The following is a 16,785-nucleotide window of genomic DNA, read 5'->3' as shown; positions in this document are numbered from 1 at the left end:
TGCATGAGTGTGCGACCGAACGTACGTTCACTTCTGGCCCATCTGACTTTTCCAACAGATCTCCGGTGAAGCGTTCAGTCAGCCGTGAACATGGATGGTGTGTTTAATGAATGTGTGTCCATTGTGTTGTTTTTTTTTTTGCCGATTTAAGGTTTCTGTTTCTTTTCCTGTTGTGTGAACGGGGGGCATGTCTGCTAAATATTTTAAGCACTAGCTTGACTACGTACTAAACAACTGTACATCTAATATACCTTAATTATTTTATAGTTTCATTATTTCCAGCTCTTCTTAGACTGCTGTGCTGAGGCCAGGAAAAGGGGGAGAGGGTTTCATTATCTGTTAGTTAGTAGCCTAATTAGGGGCGGCGACAGAACGCTGCCCGTGCAGAACGGATGACAAATCAAACACTATAATCCATATACGCATGTTCAGCTTCAGCCTGGCTGTTAGTGGTCATTCACTTGGTGCTGCGAACTATGCGTATGACCCTCGTGGACTAGGAGGCAGCACTCTGGTCCTGCAGCCTGTAGTTCTGGAATGTCTTCCATTCACCGGTGTTATAGTCCAACCGAATGTGCGACTCCACTAGGCACAGTGCCGTGTTGCCATCATCCTGTTGCACTTTTTCCTAAAATTAATGGATAATTAATAATCATAATTCTTTTAATATGATTTTAATTAAAAACTTACCTCTGTTTCACCCAATTTAATGACCAGAACGTTTTCGCTGTTTGGACGAGGGTTCTCACGCAAGCCCGCCATAAAACCAAGAATAAGAGCCTTGTCTGGTCGAGAGACCCGGTTCGCTTTACGGAACATTTCATGCGCCTTATGCACATGCTCGTTCTACAAAAGAGGGACGGTATTAGAAGATTCCTACATTGGTCATAAAGAAAGCTTATTCCTACCGATAGAGACAGTCCACGTCGCTGAGGTGCCTGCTGCGTGGCTTGCTGCTGTGGTGCCTGCACTTGCACTTGAACAGTGCGCGCAATTCCCGGCTGGCCTTGACCTCCGCTCGTCGTGGAGGTGACCACACGCTGCTGCAGGGTCGAAGCCGGCTTGTGTTGGACCAGCTGAATCTGTTGCTGCTGCTGGCGCGGCTGCTGTTGAGACGCCGGTGCCGCTGGGCTCGATTGGGTAATAATCGTGCGCTGCGTGCTGCCCGGCGCCGCCTGCACCTGCACCAGCTGCGGCTGCTGGCCCGGCCGTTGGATGAGCGTCAGGCCCTGCGGCAGCGTGGTCAAGCCTCCGCCAACGCTGGTCATTACTGGCCGAATGATGGTCTGCTGTGGGGACTGAGAAGAAATCGATTAATTTTTTAATCTAACCCAGTATGATTGAATAGCAACTCCAGTGGAGTGATTAGAAAGGACTGCATTACCAATTATACTCCACAATTCGTAGCTAAACTTACATTTCCGATGACATTGGTGGGCTGCTGTTGTTGCACGATGACATGCTGGCCGCCCAGGGAACTGGTCGGTATCAGTGTGGGCAGGATCTGCTGCTTGGCAGGTTGCCCCGCCTGCTGCTGCGCTTGCTGCAATTGCACACCCGTCGATGGCGTGGTCTTTACCAGACTTGGCGGACCAGCCGCCGTGGTGGTCACCAGCGTTGTTCCGGCCCCGAGTCCCTGCAGGTTGCCAACGTTGCTAATCGGTATTTGCTGGTACATGTCGCCGCCAATGTTCCGCAGAATAACACCCTTTTGCGTGAGTATAATGGTCTTGTTTTTGCCGGATGTCGGGGATACATTAACCACTCCTCCGGCTCCCACAGCTCCGCTCGGCTGCATGATGACTTGGGACAACTTCGGCTGCTGCGTGGCCGTCGTGTTGGCCACAATAGTGTGCTGGGGATGGGGCTGGTGCTGCTGTAGTTGCGCCTGCAGGTGCTGCTGTTGGGCTGCCTGAGAGGCCGGCTGAATGGTGACCGGCCGGTTGGGCAGCTGTACGTTCTGTATGTTTAACGTGTTCTGTCCAGGGACCCCCACAGCCGCCGAGGTGGCCACCAAGGGCGGGGGATTTGAGGATACCACGGTGGCGGTCTGCTGCTGCTGCGCTTGACGCAATGGCGTCATAACCACACCTGACCCTCCCGCTGTCTTGAGCAGAATCTTGGTCGGAGCTTGTCCATTTCCACCGGCTGTAGTTGCCTGATAAAGCGTAGTGGTCTGCGGCAAAGGTCGCGCGTGTGTAAACGAGGTCAGAGTCGGCAGCATCGGCTGCTGCTGCACCTGAGGCTGGGCCTGTTGCGGCGCGGCCAGAATATACTGCGTCTGCTGCTGTTGCTGCTGCTGCTGCGGCAGCTGTTGAGTTTGCTGCGGCGTCGGCTGCTGGATGGTTTGCTGCACCAACTGCGGCGGCTGTTGTTGTGGCTGTTGATGCTGCTGGGATGTGGCGGCACCGCTCGAGGTTCCTGCCTGCTGCTGGGCACGCTTTGCGGGCTGAATAATCGTCTGGGATATAATTACTGGACCACTGTTGGTGGCCGTTTTCAGCTGGCTGAGCGGCATCGTTTTGATAGCCTGCGATGGTATTGTAGTGGTGGTACTTCCGGCGGCGCTGCTGCTTGGAGTAGCGAGGGATTTCTGAAAAACAAACCAAATCAAAAACAATACATATTATTTCATTTCCGGCACAACTTACCACTCGCTGGGCGCTGGGAGATGATGCCAGAATGACTGGCGTGGAGCTGTTTATAAGAAGCGGCGGCTGGGACTGCTGAACCTGCACCTGTTGCTGCTGCGTCGCCGCCTGGGCCTGGCTGCTGCTTGCAGCTCCCGAGCTTGATGCTGCCGCCGCAGCCTTCGCCTTTGCCGACGTTATCTTCACCGAGATGTTGTTGGGCAGATGGGCCAGCGGATTGGCCGCCTGGCGCAGTTGTTGCGGGGTGAGGAGGGTGGTGGCTGTACCAGTACTCGTCGATGGCGAACTGCCAGTGGCCCGTAGTATTGGCTTGATGTCCAACTTCTCCATTTTGATGGTCGTGTTGCCCACGGTGGTAGTGGTACCACTGGTAGCTGCGGCGCTGGTGGCGGCGCCATTGTTTTGGCGCTTCTGTGGGGAAGTCCGGATGACCAACTGCGGGGTGCGCTGCGCAGATGCCGGCTGCTGCTGCTGAATAATCACTCGCTGAGGCGTCGACGGGGTGGCCTCTATTTTTTCCAGCTTGATGGTGGCCGGCACTATAATCTCTTCGCTCTTGATTTCAATTTCTTGCTTGATTCGTTTTGGTGTGTGGTTAAAGCTGTTGTTGTTATTGTTGTTGTTGTTAACCTTTGCAGCTGATTTTGGAGTTCGCGGTGTTTTCAGTTTAGCCTCGGCTGTTGGTTTTCCCGGTTGGGTATCTGCCACGGTAGCCTGGGCGAAGTCTAAGGTAGCCGTAGCGTACTCTGGCGTTTCCGTATCGATATCCATGGCCGTTTTGGTCGCCAGCTCTTCATCCAGTTGCTCTTCCACGCTTCCCGAGCTCTGGTTGAGCGTCTGGGGCTCCGTTTTGATCTCGAAACTGTTGTTGGCCGACGTAGGAGTAACAGGTGTTTCGCCTCCACTGCCCGTCGCAGCATCAGTGGGTGAACTGTCACCGGTTGTGGCCGCTGCTGCCGTAGCTGCTGCAGCTGCGGCTGCCGCCGCCTGTTGTTGTTTCTGCTCCTGCTTCTTCTGCTGCTCCTCCAGCTGTTGCTCGCGCTTGCGCTTCTTAGCCGCGGCATAGCCCAGGGGTTGCTCCGTGAACTCGATTAGCTTTATGCCACCGTCCTTGCGTCCGGCCGGAGTGCGACTGAGATTGGGTCGCTGCGCGGCGTTGCCCGGTGTGGTGGCCGAGCGAAAACCACCTGTCGTGGGCATGCGCGAGGGAATTCCTTTCAACGGCGTGGTGTCGGTCATCTTGCGGGGCATACCACGCGACCGCAAAGGAATCGTTGGCGCCGAAGCCTTCTTCAAAGAGGACTGCGCATCTGCGGACTTGTGCAGCAGTTCAGTGCGCAGCTGGGCGCTCTTAGGTTTACGCTTCAGCGTGAAATGCTTGACGGGAGCCGGTTGCTGGCCCACCTGGAATAGTTAAGATAATTCATGATTCGTATGGCTTATCAGTATAGATGCGACTATTTACATACCACTGAGATCAACGCATTCTTATTCAAATATTGGCACTCCAAGGGCAGCATGCCCAGGTCCGAGTGCTTGGTGACCAGCTTGCGCAAATCATTGACCATGTCGGTGAATATGGGACGTGTGTCCTCGTAGTCGGAGATCTCTGTGTTTAGCGAGCTGGTGGCCGGAAAAGTCTTCATGGTCTCAGCCAGCATAGAGACCCACAGCTCCGAGTCCATACCGGCCACTTCGATTACTTCTTCTAGCTCTGCCTTCCACTGAAAAAAACGAAAATACGAAATTTGTGTTTCAGTGTACAATCAAAATTAGAAAATCGAGAGTAACCAATATGTGTGGTGGCATCGAAGGGGTTAACAATTAACAACAAATAAACGAATGAACCCCAACCACCCACACACCTACACTCGCGAGAGAGAGAGATGGCTAAAAAGAGAGAAATGTGTACACAAAAGTGGAAGTGGCGGGAAACGTCGCTAATATTTATTTTCATCGCTCGGATCAAACAACTAGCGATTGTCACACAAAAATGTGATTAAGTGTCTCGGACACGGTGGAAACAATTGGTTTTAACACGTTTCATGAATTTTCAAAACATTTCATGCGCCTTATTTCACCAGCGAGTGAGCGGTAGCGCAGCAAGTGTACGCATGTGTGCGTGTGTATGTGTGGCCTGGTGTACTTTTTTCGTGCCCGTACACGACAAACGCCACTAGATTTACATACCTCTTCCACCAGACGGCGGGGAATGTGTAGGAAGCTGAGCAGGAGCTTCAGCTTCACCTGCGTCTGAAGATCGGGGAAGCATTCCTTGATGTTGCGCAGCACCTCCTTGTTCAATTGCGAGCAGATGGAGCCGTTTATCCACGAGTCGTTCGAGGTGCCCAGTTTATTATGCAGCCACAGTGATGTGTCGCTGTCCCTTACGTTCGCCATTTTTGTCGTACACGCCTCTTCGCACGCCACACGACACAGCAAGCACAGCTATTAGCGCCAATCGGTGACCGCCCACTTTCACGGCACGATCTAGTTGCCTTTTTGCACTTTCAGGCTCGCGAAACGTCAACAAAACACACGAAAAATCCTCGAAAAATTTTAGTAGGTGGAAACGCACACACATCAAAAACTAGAGGTGGTGCTCACGAAACATCGATGGAATTATCGATATATCGATACATTTTGCTACATCCCACTAGGTCTCTCTTTGGGAATGGGAATCTCCGAATGGGAACCGGGAATTAGGGTGGAAATATATTTTAACTTAATTTCTTTTATTTAAACTGAGCATTTTAAATTCGCAGCTGCATTTTGTTACACATAGTTTTCCTTAGTAGCATGCCTTTTATAAAACAATTTCAGAAACTGCTAGAAATTTAGGAAACCCTGGCTTACTGCAACTGAACCGAATTTCAACCACTCGCTGTCCAACACTGGTCCGAACAAAAACAATTCAAGACGTTCGGAAAAAAGAATTTTGTTTTGGGAGTTTTTCAGCTGGGTCTGTTTTTGCGATCCTTCGGCATGGCCTGGCGTTCGGTGGGAACCAGCAACCAGGATCTCATCCGGCAATTAAAGGGTGCGCTTGACCCTTTGGCAAGGTAGCTTGATAAATATTAATTGCCTCGAATCTCTTCAGAGAACGGCGTAATTGCAAGTGATGCAGTGGCCAATGCGATGGCAGCGACGGACCGCAAACATTACTCTCCCCGGAACCCCTATATGGATGCTCCCCAGCCCATTGGCGGAGGTGTCACCATCAGTGCTCCTCACATGGTAACCAGGCGTCGGGGGCTAGGCCAAAACAGACACATATTTTGCCAAGAATTTTCAACGTTTAGCTAAAATAATCTTAAATTTATTTACATAAGCCGTTTGACCATGTTAGTTTCTCATAACTCATCCAAAAACAATTTCAAAAACAGCTTTTCCCTATTCATTAAGGAGTATTTTATAATTTCCCACAGTTTCTGTTCAGAGAGCTACAAATCCAGATGTTTCATTAATTTATGCACCCACACTAACATATTTATTTTATTCAGCACGCTTTTGCGTTGGAATACCTGCGCGATCACCTCAAGCCGGGCGCCCATGTCCTGGACGTTGGCTCCGGGTCTGGATACCTAACAGCTTGCTTCTATCGCTTTATTAAGGCGAAGGGCACACATGAAGACACCCGGATTGTGGGTATAGAACACCAGGCGGATTTGGTGAAAATGAGCAAAGCCAATCTGAACGCGGACGATCGGGAGATTCTCAGCTGCGGCCAGCTTGAGATTGTACAGGGTGACGGGCGCAAGGGATTCCCGACCAGTGCCCCCTACAATGCCATTCACGTGGGCGCAGCTGCACCGGACACCCCCACCGAGCTGATCAACCAGCTGGCCAATGGCGGTCGCCTCATCGTACCCGTGGGTCCCGACGGTGGTTCACAGTACATGCAACAGGTCAGTAACCCGAAAGTAACTCAAACCAACCTACAATACTACCCAAACTTTACAGTACGACAAGGACTCAAATGGCAAGGTACAGATGACCCGACTCATGGGCGTGATGTACGTTCCTCTAACGGATCTCCGCTCCTGACTGCACCGGGCTATCAAGGCGCTGGTTGTGGTGCTTCTGCTCGGTTTAGTCCTCTATCGATGCTGGGCCTACTACCGCTAATAATTAGTATTATTAATACCCAAATAGCCACAAAATTTATGTGCTTCATATCGCATTGATTTTAATTAAAATTATTTCCTGAACATCCACAATTACAGTGATGCACTATGGTTGGATTTAGGGTTTTTAAACCCACTCGTACTAGGCCAGTTTCTCAATATCATTAGACATTAATGTCAAAGTCAAATTCGAAGTTATTTTGTTGTGAAATTCCTACAGGGGCAGAATTCACAAGGAACTCGACGAGACTCCAGCGATTTCAAAATAATATAAAAAGAAAAACGGAAGTAATTCGCAATATACGAAGACTTTGTTAAAGCATTATGTCGCGAAAATTCAAATGGCGCTTCAAAGTTCAAAAAATAAAAACTTTTACCGAAGATGTGTTTTACTTGGAGGATATGGATATCGCTATAGGATTACCTTTAACAATTCTTCATTAAGTTAAGGAATGCTTCAAAATGAGTAACTTATAACCAAGAAAATTGGGTCCCACTTTTGAAAAACTCCGCCAGAACTAATTTAAATCGATAAATAACGGAAACAATATGAGTTATCGAATCATCGGCCATCCCTAGCTTCCTGGCAGTTTAAAATGTAAAAAAGATCGCCGGAAATGAACAGCCCTCATTTTCCAACATTTGACGAAAACTTCTGCAAGAAATTGGTGTCTCGGAAATCCCTGGAGGCTATTTGCATGGCCAGCACGGGGCGGAAGTTAGACGACAAAGTGGCCAAGTGGCTATCTCTAAAAGCAAAGGAAAAAATGGAAAAATTATTGAATGAGGCGGGAAAAGTTTCACGGCGCAGCCGGGATTCCCAGATGAAAGTATCCCACCTCCAATATGCTGTCCGAACAGATGAAAACCTGCCTGCCAATATTTTCTTTAGGCTTGTGCCTGTGAGACGAAACTTGCCAAGAACTGAGAAGCAGCGCTCCCGAAGGAACCTGGTTCCGGTTCCAGAGCCTATTTCTAACAGGCGTGCACTTGTTTCTGTAGATCATCGTGCGCAAGTTACCCCTTCCATGGCGGGTTTGCTGAGGAAGAAGCAGGTGCTCCTTAAGCCTTGTGGGATCTATACTTTGACAAAAGAACAGCAGAACTTTTACGAGTTGATTACAAACGTCGGTGTGAGTTATTCAGAAATCCGTCGAAAGCTTGTCTTTCGCGCCATGTCCAAGGATCCTTCAATGGAAGTGCTGCTGCCCTCGCTGAGCCAGTTTATTTCAGAATCTACTGTTTGTAATATAGGTAACAAAAAGGTGCACATGCTGCTCTATACGATGCGAATGGTGCGAGCTCTTATTAGAAATCCGCGTTGTAGCTTATACAAATACGTAAGCGCAGGCACTTGGCCTGGAATGAACTTTTGAAAAACATATTCTTTATGTACAGCTCCACAAGATCCTTCCGGCTGTTTTGTCCTGCCTGTTGGTCAAAGACCACGGTCGCGAAAGCAAGGAACATTGGGCTCTAAGGGAGTACTCCGGCAATATAATGGCCGAAATTGTACGGACCTTTGGGTCGACTGATAGCAGTATCCTTTCTAGAGTTCTTTCGTAAGTAAATGGGTTTTTTTGTTTATGTCAAAAAGAAGTTAAGTCTGGTACTTTTTTTGCAGTGTCTATAAGCGGGCTCTTACCATGGAACCACTTACTACGGTGTTTGGAGCCGTGATTGGTCTTGGTAAGTTGGGTAACTATGCAGTGCGGGCCTGCCTTGTTCCTCAGATAGCCTACTTGTCACGGCGTATTGACCCGTATTTGGCGACCAGTGCCGACACCACCAGTTCCGAGCTGGACAAGCAGGCCTCCAAGTATATTCGACATCGCTTGGTGAAGGTATGCACTCCAGTTATAAAGAACGTACACAGTGTCCCAGGTGTGGTAGAGGAATTTATCGCCGCCTATGGTTCCCTAGGAGAACCATTGTGCCACGCCGTTACTGTGTCTCGAGTTAAGGATATGGTTACAATCCAAAAAAGGGGGGAAAAACACAAAGTGGCCAAGGTAAAAAAAATATCCTGGAAATTGGTACAAAAACTGTCCAAGAAATTGGCAAAAAAACTTTACAAAAACTCTTCCTTCGAACTGTTAAAGAAGCGGCGCAAGAAACCGTCCAAGGAACTGTCCAAGAAACTTACTAAGAAACCTGAGAATCTGCCGGAAAAACCGTCCAAGGAACTATTTAAGAAACCGTCCAAGCAACTGTCTAAAGAATCGTCTCAGAAACTGTCCAAGATAACTTCACCCTCGAAAAAAAAATCAATAAAAACCACAAGAACTTCTCCATCGTGTATTCTTCAAAAGCGAAAATCCAGTGAGCCACCAGATTGTATTTCTCCCAAAAAGAAAATGAATGGCACGGGTTTTGAGTTACCAAGCGTTTTGTTTTCCAAACCACTATCCCCATTACCAAAAGCCGATGTATTGAAAATGTTGAACCTTTCGCAGTGTATCAGAGATACGCGGCCATTCCTATTCCGAGTCTTGCTGACGACTACTGGGATTTTCGATTTTAGATAATAATGACTTCTTTAACCATAAGATGAAAAGAGTAGTATAATTAAGAGTCTTAATTAAGTAGTATAGGTATATAAACAGTAGATTAATTTTTAGAATAAGCTAAAAATGTGTATTCCACACTTATTTTTTATGTACAGAACACTTAAAAAAAATAGAGGTTTTTAAAAAGCGCGCCCTTATCTCCAACCGGAAATAGTATTTTTTGCAGTGTGCAAACATACTTCAGTACCGTTCACCTGGCATGCTGGTATATTTTATAGGGTCAGACACGGTCTCACCGGCGAATGTGTATGTTTTTTTTTGGCCTCTTCAATAAATTAAAAAAACGGAAAAGCGGAGCTTCTGAGATCTCTGAATTCGCATTTAGGATGTTCGGACTGTACAAAGCCACAGCAATTTGATACAGGAAGCAAGGTAAAAGGCAGTTGTAACTCAAAACTAGAAACCGACAACGACAACACAGAACGCCTTGTGCGCAGTATAGTCTCTGCCTGTGTATTGGTGTGCGTCTCGTCTGGTCGCGTGTGTGCGGGTGTGTGTGTGTGTGCGGCAATTAAACAATATGAAGTGACGGACATGGCGGGGAGGGTGGCGCAATGTTGAAGAACGGGGTGGAGGTACCCCCCCAGTACAGTGTCTACTGTTGGGCGTGGATTTTAGTTGGTCTCATTAAAGTAAGCGAAGCGCGAAATTGGGTTCAAGTTGTGGTAGGTGGCAGTTGGTGTTTGCCACTTTTTTTCAGGTGTCTCGACGGCAGGTGTAACTCAATAGCTCCCGTCTATCGCTTCGTGCTTTCCAGCCAGTTTGCGAAACTCGCTTCGACCCTCCGGCAGTCTTTCAGCCAATTGGTTATTTGGGAATTACTAGACATCGTATTTCGTGCGTAGAGTCGAAAAAATCAAATTCAATAAACATTTGTTTACATCTGGGGACTGGACTGGCTTCTGTATCTGACTGGAATTCAAAAAATCTCACCATTACACATGCGCGAGTGTATTTTCAATTAGATCATTAATTTTAATATTGCGCGCGCTTGTGCGATTTCAATTAGTTTGGTCAGCCAGTGAGTGGATTCGCAACCCGTTCCTGCTCATACTCTCACAAAGGAATACCCCATTGTTCTAAAAAGTATCTTTTGTTGAAACTATCTTGCAGCTTATTCAGTTCCAATCAGACATGGATGCCATACTAGGGTGAACCAAGGTGAACCACCATGCCCATGACTCTGCCAGCCACCTCGGCGGGCGCGACTACCGCTCCTGCTGCGACGCCTGCCGCTGCCACACTCTCTATAGCTAGTGGCACCCAGATGTTGCGTCCCCAGACCCTGGCCGGACCCGAGCGGGAGCCCATCGAGTTCAACATCAACCTGGTCGGTGCTCCGCCCGAAGTCGAGCAGCTGGTGGAGCAGATCAAAAGCGTGGCTGAGCAATTCCTTTACCACTGGAAGAGTTTCCCCATCGGTGAGTGACAGCTGCCAAGTGCGTTCAAGTAACTAATCACTCTCAATTCGCAATCCTCAGCTCTGCCCCAGCCTCTGGCCGCCAGCGGGCTGAATCTGACGGCCAGCAATGCGACGAACAGCGTGAGCAGCCGCAAGACGCGGCCCATCAATTTGCGGGACCTGTTCATAGCTCCTCCGTTCGACGAGCTGGATGCGGTGGCCTCCGACGGGAGCGGAGAACCCCGCCGGCTGACGAGCGTCCAACTGAAGACGCTGCGGGAAACTGGGTGAGTTAGTGGTCACGAGACCGAGAGCTGTTCGCTGTGAAGACGGATGGATTGATGGATGAGTGAATGATGGTTGATGGATGATGGATGGAGCGACATGCAATTGCTAGCCTAATAATCTAAAAAAAATAAAAAATATGCAGCAAGCAGTTAACAGCTTTCTGACTAACTGCGCTTGTGCCACCTCCCCCCAAACCCGAAAGTGATTTCTTGAGTTATTTTGAGTTCCTTCTGACCATTCTCTATCATTCCTTGACACTTTGCACTCTGCAAACGCAAACGATCAAATTAATGGCATGCTCCAAATCTAATCAAAAATCTAAAATCAAAGGCCAGCTATTCAAAGCTATCGGTTATCCACGTATTTGTTTAAACTTTAAAACTAATCGCATGCCACACCACTGTTTTTATTATTTCTGTACCATCATCTGACAATAAAACATGATACGGTAAACAACAATTTGTATGTGAAATATTTCTGTAAAGCTTGCAAAAGGATAAATATGGAAAGCCGAAGAAATTAACTTTGGAACAATTGGAAACAATACGTAAAAATGGGTAAATAAACACATTCAAACATTCAACCAAAAAGGCGATCGATCCACGATGGCCAAGGCAACTTAGCAGTTGCCAATGCATCAATGCTGTTTAGTCGGTGTTCTTCTGTTCTGTACATACATTATCTTCTCATTTATTGAATGTTAATTGTTTATGCATTAAGTCATTGTCTAAAGTTGCTCTCTAAAAATGTTGCATGCCCGTTAAATTGAAACGAAAGTTCAAAGGCGAAAGTGCATGAAATAAACCAAAAATAGTCATAAAAAGATTAGAGACTACTCTGTTATCTTTAAGAAGTACATCTAGAAGACAACTGCTGTTGAATAATCCCTATAACACCCACATATCGACACCTGCAATCTTGAATCAGGCAACCCATTATTATGAATCTGGTACACGCTTGTGCATGCCGACAATTTTTCATTGAATCTAGTTCATTTATGTGTTTTATGTTGCCTCGATCTTTGCCAAATCACAAACTATCAAAGCTAACTCTTAGTCCCGATCCTCCACAGCGAATTCGATGTGCCCAGTCTGCATTTTCCGGGTCAGGTGCACAAGTGGCGTCTGTCGCAGTTGCTGCAGAAGGGAAAGCTACGCGCCCACGACTCCTTTCTGAGCGACTTGGCTTTGGCAGCCCGTTTTGTGGTGGTCACTGCCCGGGCTCGGATCTTTTCACACTTCTTCTCCATCGTCCATGCGGTGCACGGACTGCTGGGAGCGTTCACCAAACTGGCGGATATGTTCATCGGCGTGCCGGCTCTTCTGGCCCACAATCTGGACTACAAGATCAAGGAAGAGCGCTGCCGGTTTCTCATCGCCGAGTTAGTGTGTCGGGTAATACAAATCTCTTCTAGCTCTTTAAATATTCTATCGATTATAGCGAACCTTTGTATTTCAGCCCGAGTTCGAAGACTGCCTGGATGGCCTCTGTTCGTATGTCCGGAAAATGCTGCGACGCGCCACGATGGAGAAGTTCGACTTCAACAGCTGTGAAGTGAGCCAGCCTGTGCCATATCAGTTTCTCACTCCAAAGGGCCAGGAGATCGACCTGCGTCTCTTCTGCCGCGACATCATGCGTAAGGCACTCCCCATTCTCATCGGCATCCTGGAACGGGAGACGCGAGGCTGGTTCCTGCACTTTCGCGAACGTTTGATTGCCGAACTGCGGGCCAAGAAGTTGAATGACAAGGAAATAGAGGAGGAGGTGAACGAGGCGGTGATGCGGGAGTATCTGCAGCGGGTCTACAGCTCCATCATAACCAATGCCAAGCTGGCGGAGCTAGGCGCTGGGGTTCCCGAGCTGCTTGTGCAGCAGGCTCAGTCGGTGGTGATCATGTACAAGGCTGTGGACAAGGTGCAGCAGGATGTGAAGCGGACGCGCGAGGACCACCAGAAGTGCCTGTCCAATGACCACTCGGTTCTCTCGCGAGTCTCGCCCTGGCTGCGTTCCAAGCTGCGGCGTGCCGAGGAGTCCAGGATGTACAAGTGCGCCTGGTCGGCCCACGAGGAGGCACTAAAGATGTGTGCCCAGCACAACCTACACCAAACTGCCTACTTTCTGTCCCGAGATCTAGCATTCATGAAGGAGCGCGAACCCGTTCTGCTGAAGGAGCTGAAGAATGCCAAGACACCCACGCGCAGTTTCCAATGGGCGTGTCGCATCTGGTCGCCGCAGTCGTGGATTATTCGTCGCAACTTCCAGGGCCAGTCGGACGTTATTCCCACAGTCATCAGCCAGCAAGCCACCAGCATCGTTACCCCGCGCTCCGATCCCAGCCAGCCAGTGTTCTTGGTTGAAAAGGAAGTCATCCGGACCACCAGCACTCGCTGGCCTTTCTGGCGACTCCTCAACATGGTCCAGCGTATCTGGTGCTGGTCCTGGAATATGATGTATCTTCTCGGAATTCTTGTACCATGGTGTAGCCCCCTGGGATTGAGAGCCCTGTGCTGCGTAAAGCCCTTTATGCCGGACCTCGAGCTCTCGCAGATCAACGGCACCCTCTTCCCTCGAAAGACCAGCATCACCCAAACAATGGCCTCGCGCCTAATCGAGCTATGGCGGCACATATCAAAGTCGCGCACACATTTCGAAACGGAACCAGACACAGGTAAGATTTATTTGTTTAATTTAAATTCTATACTTAATAATTAACTTTTTATATTTAGGATTTATTGGGAAAGGACTGACTCGCAACCTAAATCGAACTTGGAACTACTTTGTAAAAGGATTTCTGGGGACTGTTGTAATACTGTTCGCTTTTCCGCTAATTTGTCTGGCCACCAGTTTCCTAAGCATCGGCTTGGCTGTCACAGCTCCGCTCTGGATTCCTGTCTTCGTTCTACTGCTGCACATTTACATGATACTCATTTACGACCTGGACGCACCGGATAACACAAAGAATCGCTACTGTATTCTGTTAGAGGCTTTAATTTGGAACCTTCTGATTCAGGGCTTGCTGCAGCCTCTTGCTGCGGTGTTGGTGGCCACATTGATCTGTCCACTGGCCGCCGGAGTCGTGTTTATAGGTAAAGTACCTTCTATTATCGGTTTAACTATCAGTCTAATTATTAATTATCTTTTGAAAGTTGGCGTCGTCCGTTATTCCCTCCGCCTGGTATGGGACTCCCTTACATACCATCTTTTTATCAAAAAGTGTGGACGAGTGCCGGCCTCGGATAGCATTGCAGTAAAGCGGATCGCTGGACCAGGACTAGCTCTAGACTACTACTTTATCATTCGACCAGAGCAGGCTTTGGCGGCACTAGAGGCTAAAATGGAACTGGACGAGCTGCAGGCCTACCAGCATGCTACCGAGCGCGTAGTTCTTCAGCCTCAACAGGACTTCCTGCAGTTTGTGGAAGCCTGCTTTGGGCCCTTCTCCGCGCAGATCAGTAAAACTGGCCCTTACTTGTCTCTGGACCGCGAGGCGCAGGATCTGATGAGCACATTGCACGAGAAGCTGGAAAAGCGGCGAAGGGAACTTCAGACGGCTCTGACCACTCAGGTTAAGTCACGGATCAAGTTAAATACCAAAGAATTGAAGGTATGAATGGATAATGAAGTTCTATATAAGAACAATATTTAATTATTTGATTTGATTTGAAGATTGCTATACAACTGGCCGCCCATATTTTAGAGAAATATTATCCGTCTCATGTCATCGGCAGACTGTCGATAAGCGAAGAAGAATTTTGGGATAATAAAGTAAGATACATTCTAAATGTAAAGGATCTAGCTTTATTAAGAACTATACTTTTAGGGTCTCACGGTGAACGACTGGCCGGGATTGGCTGGGCTCCTGTACACCGACATATTTAGTTTAGATTTTCTAACGCCACTGACTGAACACGATACACACTTTAAACTCGAACCACATGCCTCGCTGGATCTGATGAGATATACCGAAATGGTAAAGAACGCCACCGATGTGATAGGCTCCAAGGGCCTGGACCTGTTGGGTAACGTGTACGCGCCGCGTGGCAATGTCCAGGTCCATCTGCCCTTCCTGGAGGTGACCGCTTTCAATCCCCGCTCCCGCATAACGCTCACCTTCCGCAAACCGGAGAAGCGGTAAGTTCTTTACTTGATAATTTCTTTATATCATCTTAAAACATGATTGTCTTTCAGGGACATGTCTGTGGGACTAACCACTCCAAGGGTGCGAGCCCATCGCGCCCAACAAGTGCCGAAGACGCCGCAGGAGGCCCAGAAGCCATGGCGGCCATGGAAGCAACAATGCACTGAAAAGAGCGTGACCGAGAAACTGCTCATACCGCTGCCTGTGCCACATCCCGTGCACATAGCCATTGCCATCTACAATCGCGACACTGAACAACCCATTCCTCTGGACTCGGAACTGGTCTGGGAGATTCTCAAGTCTATTGAGGACTGCCAAGGCGGAGATGCAATGGTAAGAAATCATAGCACTATAAAGATTTTGTTTTTAATACAAACCCTTGCTTTTAAACAGGCTGTCCAGGCTGTGTCGCGTTATCGAGGAGCAGTTATCGAGTCCAGCAACGATTCCCTGGCTAGCAGCAGTAGCATTGGCAGTACTAGGGAATCTGGCTCCGGCTCGGTGTCAGGATCGGCTTTAGGAAACGGCACAGAAACATTGCCGTGCGGTAATCGAGAGGTAAGCAATGGTTAAAGATTCTTTATACAAATTTTATAAGCCTCTTTTTCGTGACAGGTTTGCACTCAGGTGAAAGTGGACGCTGAACCGGCAACTAACTCCTCCGGCTTCCATTGGACTCTAAGCAATTGGGGTGCTGCGCAAACATCGCGTCGTCGCACCAACTCCAACGTGCGCGTGGATCTCGCCAGCCCCGAGGATATATCCCTGGACACGGATAGTTCGCGTGCTGTCTTCAACAACGCCTATGGCACAACTGTCTAAAAGGCTCTCAGTGGTTCGGGCACACAATTATGTATCGCATTAACCTATATACACATGTAGATTTATGCGTGGCTGCTTGCTTTTAACAAAGGAAATGCATAATCCTATTTTATCAAATCAAATCTCGAATATCCTGTGTTAGAAGATCGTTAAGGATTGTTTCCCATTTACAAAAAAAGAAAGCTGCCTAGCGTTGCACATTTGCCAGTGAAATAATTGCCTCACCGTTTTAATTGCAACCAAGAAACAATCTAATCTTAGTTCTGATGAGACATCCCACGCAGCCGCGCTAGTTAAAGTGTAATATGAACAAATTTATCCATCTAACTATATTTATATACGATATACAAATATGATTCGTTAGAATACACAAATCGAAATGCAACAATCTTCAATCTAGTCGCAAATTTTATGCAGCAATCGAATTCGATTTCTTGAAAATGGCAGCTCCATGACAACTATCGTTTGTGCTGATTTTACTTTGGCTATCATTTTAATGACTAAAACTACAAACTTACTCTAGAGTATACAATAAAATGCCATGAGATTTTTCTTTGTACCTAACCAATACAAAACCATTTATGTTAAACACATTAAGAGCAACAAATTTGTATTATAAATATGCCACGAATTGTAATATGTGCAGTTAAACAAATATTGTTAATTAATTACTAATTTATTTATAAAACTCAAACACTCTGAATACTAAAGTTTTATCAACTTCAAACGTTTTCTTCCAAATACTAAATGCAAAATATTAAAATAGTGAGAGGAAATCCTCTTGCAT

The 16,785-nt window shown here is 47.7% G+C and overlaps 4 protein-coding genes across 6 annotated transcripts; 3 read left to right on the top strand and 1 right to left on the bottom strand.

Annotated features, from left to right (window-relative positions):
• Nucleotides 1-73: 73 nt before the first annotated feature.
• On the bottom strand, nucleotides 74-5,321 carry Nelf-A (Negative elongation factor A). The gene is made up of 7 exons (XM_017243152.3): nucleotides 4,842-5,321; nucleotides 4,121-4,375; nucleotides 2,652-4,055; nucleotides 1,418-2,593; nucleotides 909-1,298; nucleotides 691-846; nucleotides 74-628 (listed from the first exon to the last, which is right to left on the bottom strand). Exons 1-7 carry the CDS (start codon nucleotides 5,049-5,051, stop codon nucleotides 497-499), a joined length of 3,723 nt encoding a protein of 1,240 aa, XP_017098641.2. The 5' UTR covers nucleotides 5,052-5,321; the 3' UTR covers nucleotides 74-496.
• A 102-nt stretch (nucleotides 5,322-5,423) lies between these two features.
• Nucleotides 5,424-6,871, top strand: Pcmt (Protein-L-isoaspartate (D-aspartate) O-methyltransferase). Its single transcript, XM_017243154.3, has 4 exons — nucleotides 5,424-5,691; nucleotides 5,752-5,888; nucleotides 6,155-6,559; nucleotides 6,615-6,871. The coding sequence occupies exons 1-4, from the start codon at nucleotides 5,637-5,639 to the stop codon at nucleotides 6,696-6,698; spliced, it is 681 nt and encodes a 226-aa protein (XP_017098643.2). The 5' UTR covers nucleotides 5,424-5,636; the 3' UTR covers nucleotides 6,699-6,871.
• Nucleotides 6,872-7,009: 138 nt separating this feature from the next.
• mia (meiosis I arrest) lies at nucleotides 7,010-9,302 on the top strand. The gene is made up of 4 exons (XM_070280700.1): nucleotides 7,010-8,118; nucleotides 8,177-8,340; nucleotides 8,403-9,148; nucleotides 9,235-9,302. Exons 1-4 carry the CDS (start codon nucleotides 7,396-7,398, stop codon nucleotides 9,300-9,302), a joined length of 1,701 nt encoding a protein of 566 aa, XP_070136801.1. The 5' UTR covers nucleotides 7,010-7,395.
• Nucleotides 9,303-9,573: 271 nt separating this feature from the next.
• Nucleotides 9,574-16,725, top strand: LOC108126516 (uncharacterized). 3 transcript variants are annotated; one of them, XM_017243132.3, is made up of 13 exons: nucleotides 9,574-9,720; nucleotides 10,462-10,769; nucleotides 10,830-11,037; nucleotides 11,524-11,595; nucleotides 12,111-12,432; nucleotides 12,497-13,706; nucleotides 13,765-14,124; nucleotides 14,185-14,642; nucleotides 14,705-14,803; nucleotides 14,859-15,169; nucleotides 15,227-15,509; nucleotides 15,570-15,734; nucleotides 15,792-16,725. In XM_017243132.3, the coding sequence occupies exons 2-13, from the start codon at nucleotides 10,520-10,522 to the stop codon at nucleotides 15,996-15,998; spliced, it is 3,945 nt and encodes a 1,314-aa protein (XP_017098621.2). In that variant the 5' UTR covers nucleotides 9,574-9,720; nucleotides 10,462-10,519; the 3' UTR covers nucleotides 15,999-16,725. The 3 variants fall into 3 exon arrangements, with proteins under 3 accessions (XP_017098621.2, XP_070136763.1, XP_070136762.1); XM_070280661.1 differs by lacking the exon at nucleotides 9,574-9,720 and adding an exon at nucleotides 10,233-10,369; XM_070280662.1 differs by lacking the exon at nucleotides 11,524-11,595.
• The last annotated feature ends 60 nt before the right edge of the window (nucleotides 16,726-16,785 follow it).

Source organism: Drosophila bipectinata, chromosome 3R (genome assembly GCF_030179905.1).
Source record: "Drosophila bipectinata strain 14024-0381.07 chromosome 3R, DbipHiC1v2, whole genome shotgun sequence".
In the NCBI taxonomy this organism is placed as follows: Eukaryota; Metazoa; Arthropoda; class Insecta; order Diptera; family Drosophilidae; genus Drosophila; species Drosophila bipectinata.
This window is presented reverse-complemented; position numbering and strand designations above follow the sequence as displayed.

Excerpts from the sequence above, each read along its gene's own strand:
- Nelf-A (XM_017243152.3), bottom strand. The coding sequence starts at position 5,051 with ATGGCGAACGTAAGGGACAGCGACACATCACTGTGGCTGCATAATAAA. Across the intron at positions 4,376-4,841 it reads CCCGCCGTCTGGTGGAAGAG|TGGAAGGCAGAGCTAGAAGA; the intron begins GTATGTAAATCT and ends CGTTTTTTTCAG. Across the intron at positions 629-690 it reads TTAAATTGGGTGAAACAGAG|GAAAAAGTGCAACAGGATGA; the intron begins GTAAGTTTTTAA and ends CATTAATTTTAG.
- mia (XM_070280700.1), top strand. The coding sequence starts at position 7,396 with ATGAACAGCCCTCATTTTCCAACATTTGACGAAAACTTCTGCAAGAAA. Across the intron at positions 8,341-8,402 it reads ATCCTTTCTAGAGTTCTTTC|TGTCTATAAGCGGGCTCTTA; the intron begins GTAAGTAAATGG and ends CTTTTTTTGCAG. Across the intron at positions 9,149-9,234 it reads AAAGAAAATGAATGGCACGG|TGTATCAGAGATACGCGGCC; the intron begins GTTTTGAGTTAC and ends AACCTTTCGCAG.
- Pcmt (XM_017243154.3), top strand. The coding sequence starts at position 5,637 with ATGGCCTGGCGTTCGGTGGGAACCAGCAACCAGGATCTCATCCGGCAA. Across the intron at positions 5,692-5,751 it reads TCTCATCCGGCAATTAAAGG|AGAACGGCGTAATTGCAAGT; the intron begins GTGCGCTTGACC and ends GAATCTCTTCAG. Across the intron at positions 5,889-6,154 it reads CCATCAGTGCTCCTCACATG|CACGCTTTTGCGTTGGAATA; the intron begins GTAACCAGGCGT and ends TATTTTATTCAG.
- LOC108126516 (XM_017243132.3), top strand. The coding sequence starts at position 10,520 with ATGCCCATGACTCTGCCAGCCACCTCGGCGGGCGCGACTACCGCTCCT. Across the intron at positions 11,038-11,523 it reads AAGACGCTGCGGGAAACTGG|CTTGCAAAAGGATAAATATG; the intron begins GTGAGTTAGTGG and ends ATTTCTGTAAAG. Across the intron at positions 14,804-14,858 it reads AAGAATTTTGGGATAATAAA|GGTCTCACGGTGAACGACTG; the intron begins GTAAGATACATT and ends CTATACTTTTAG.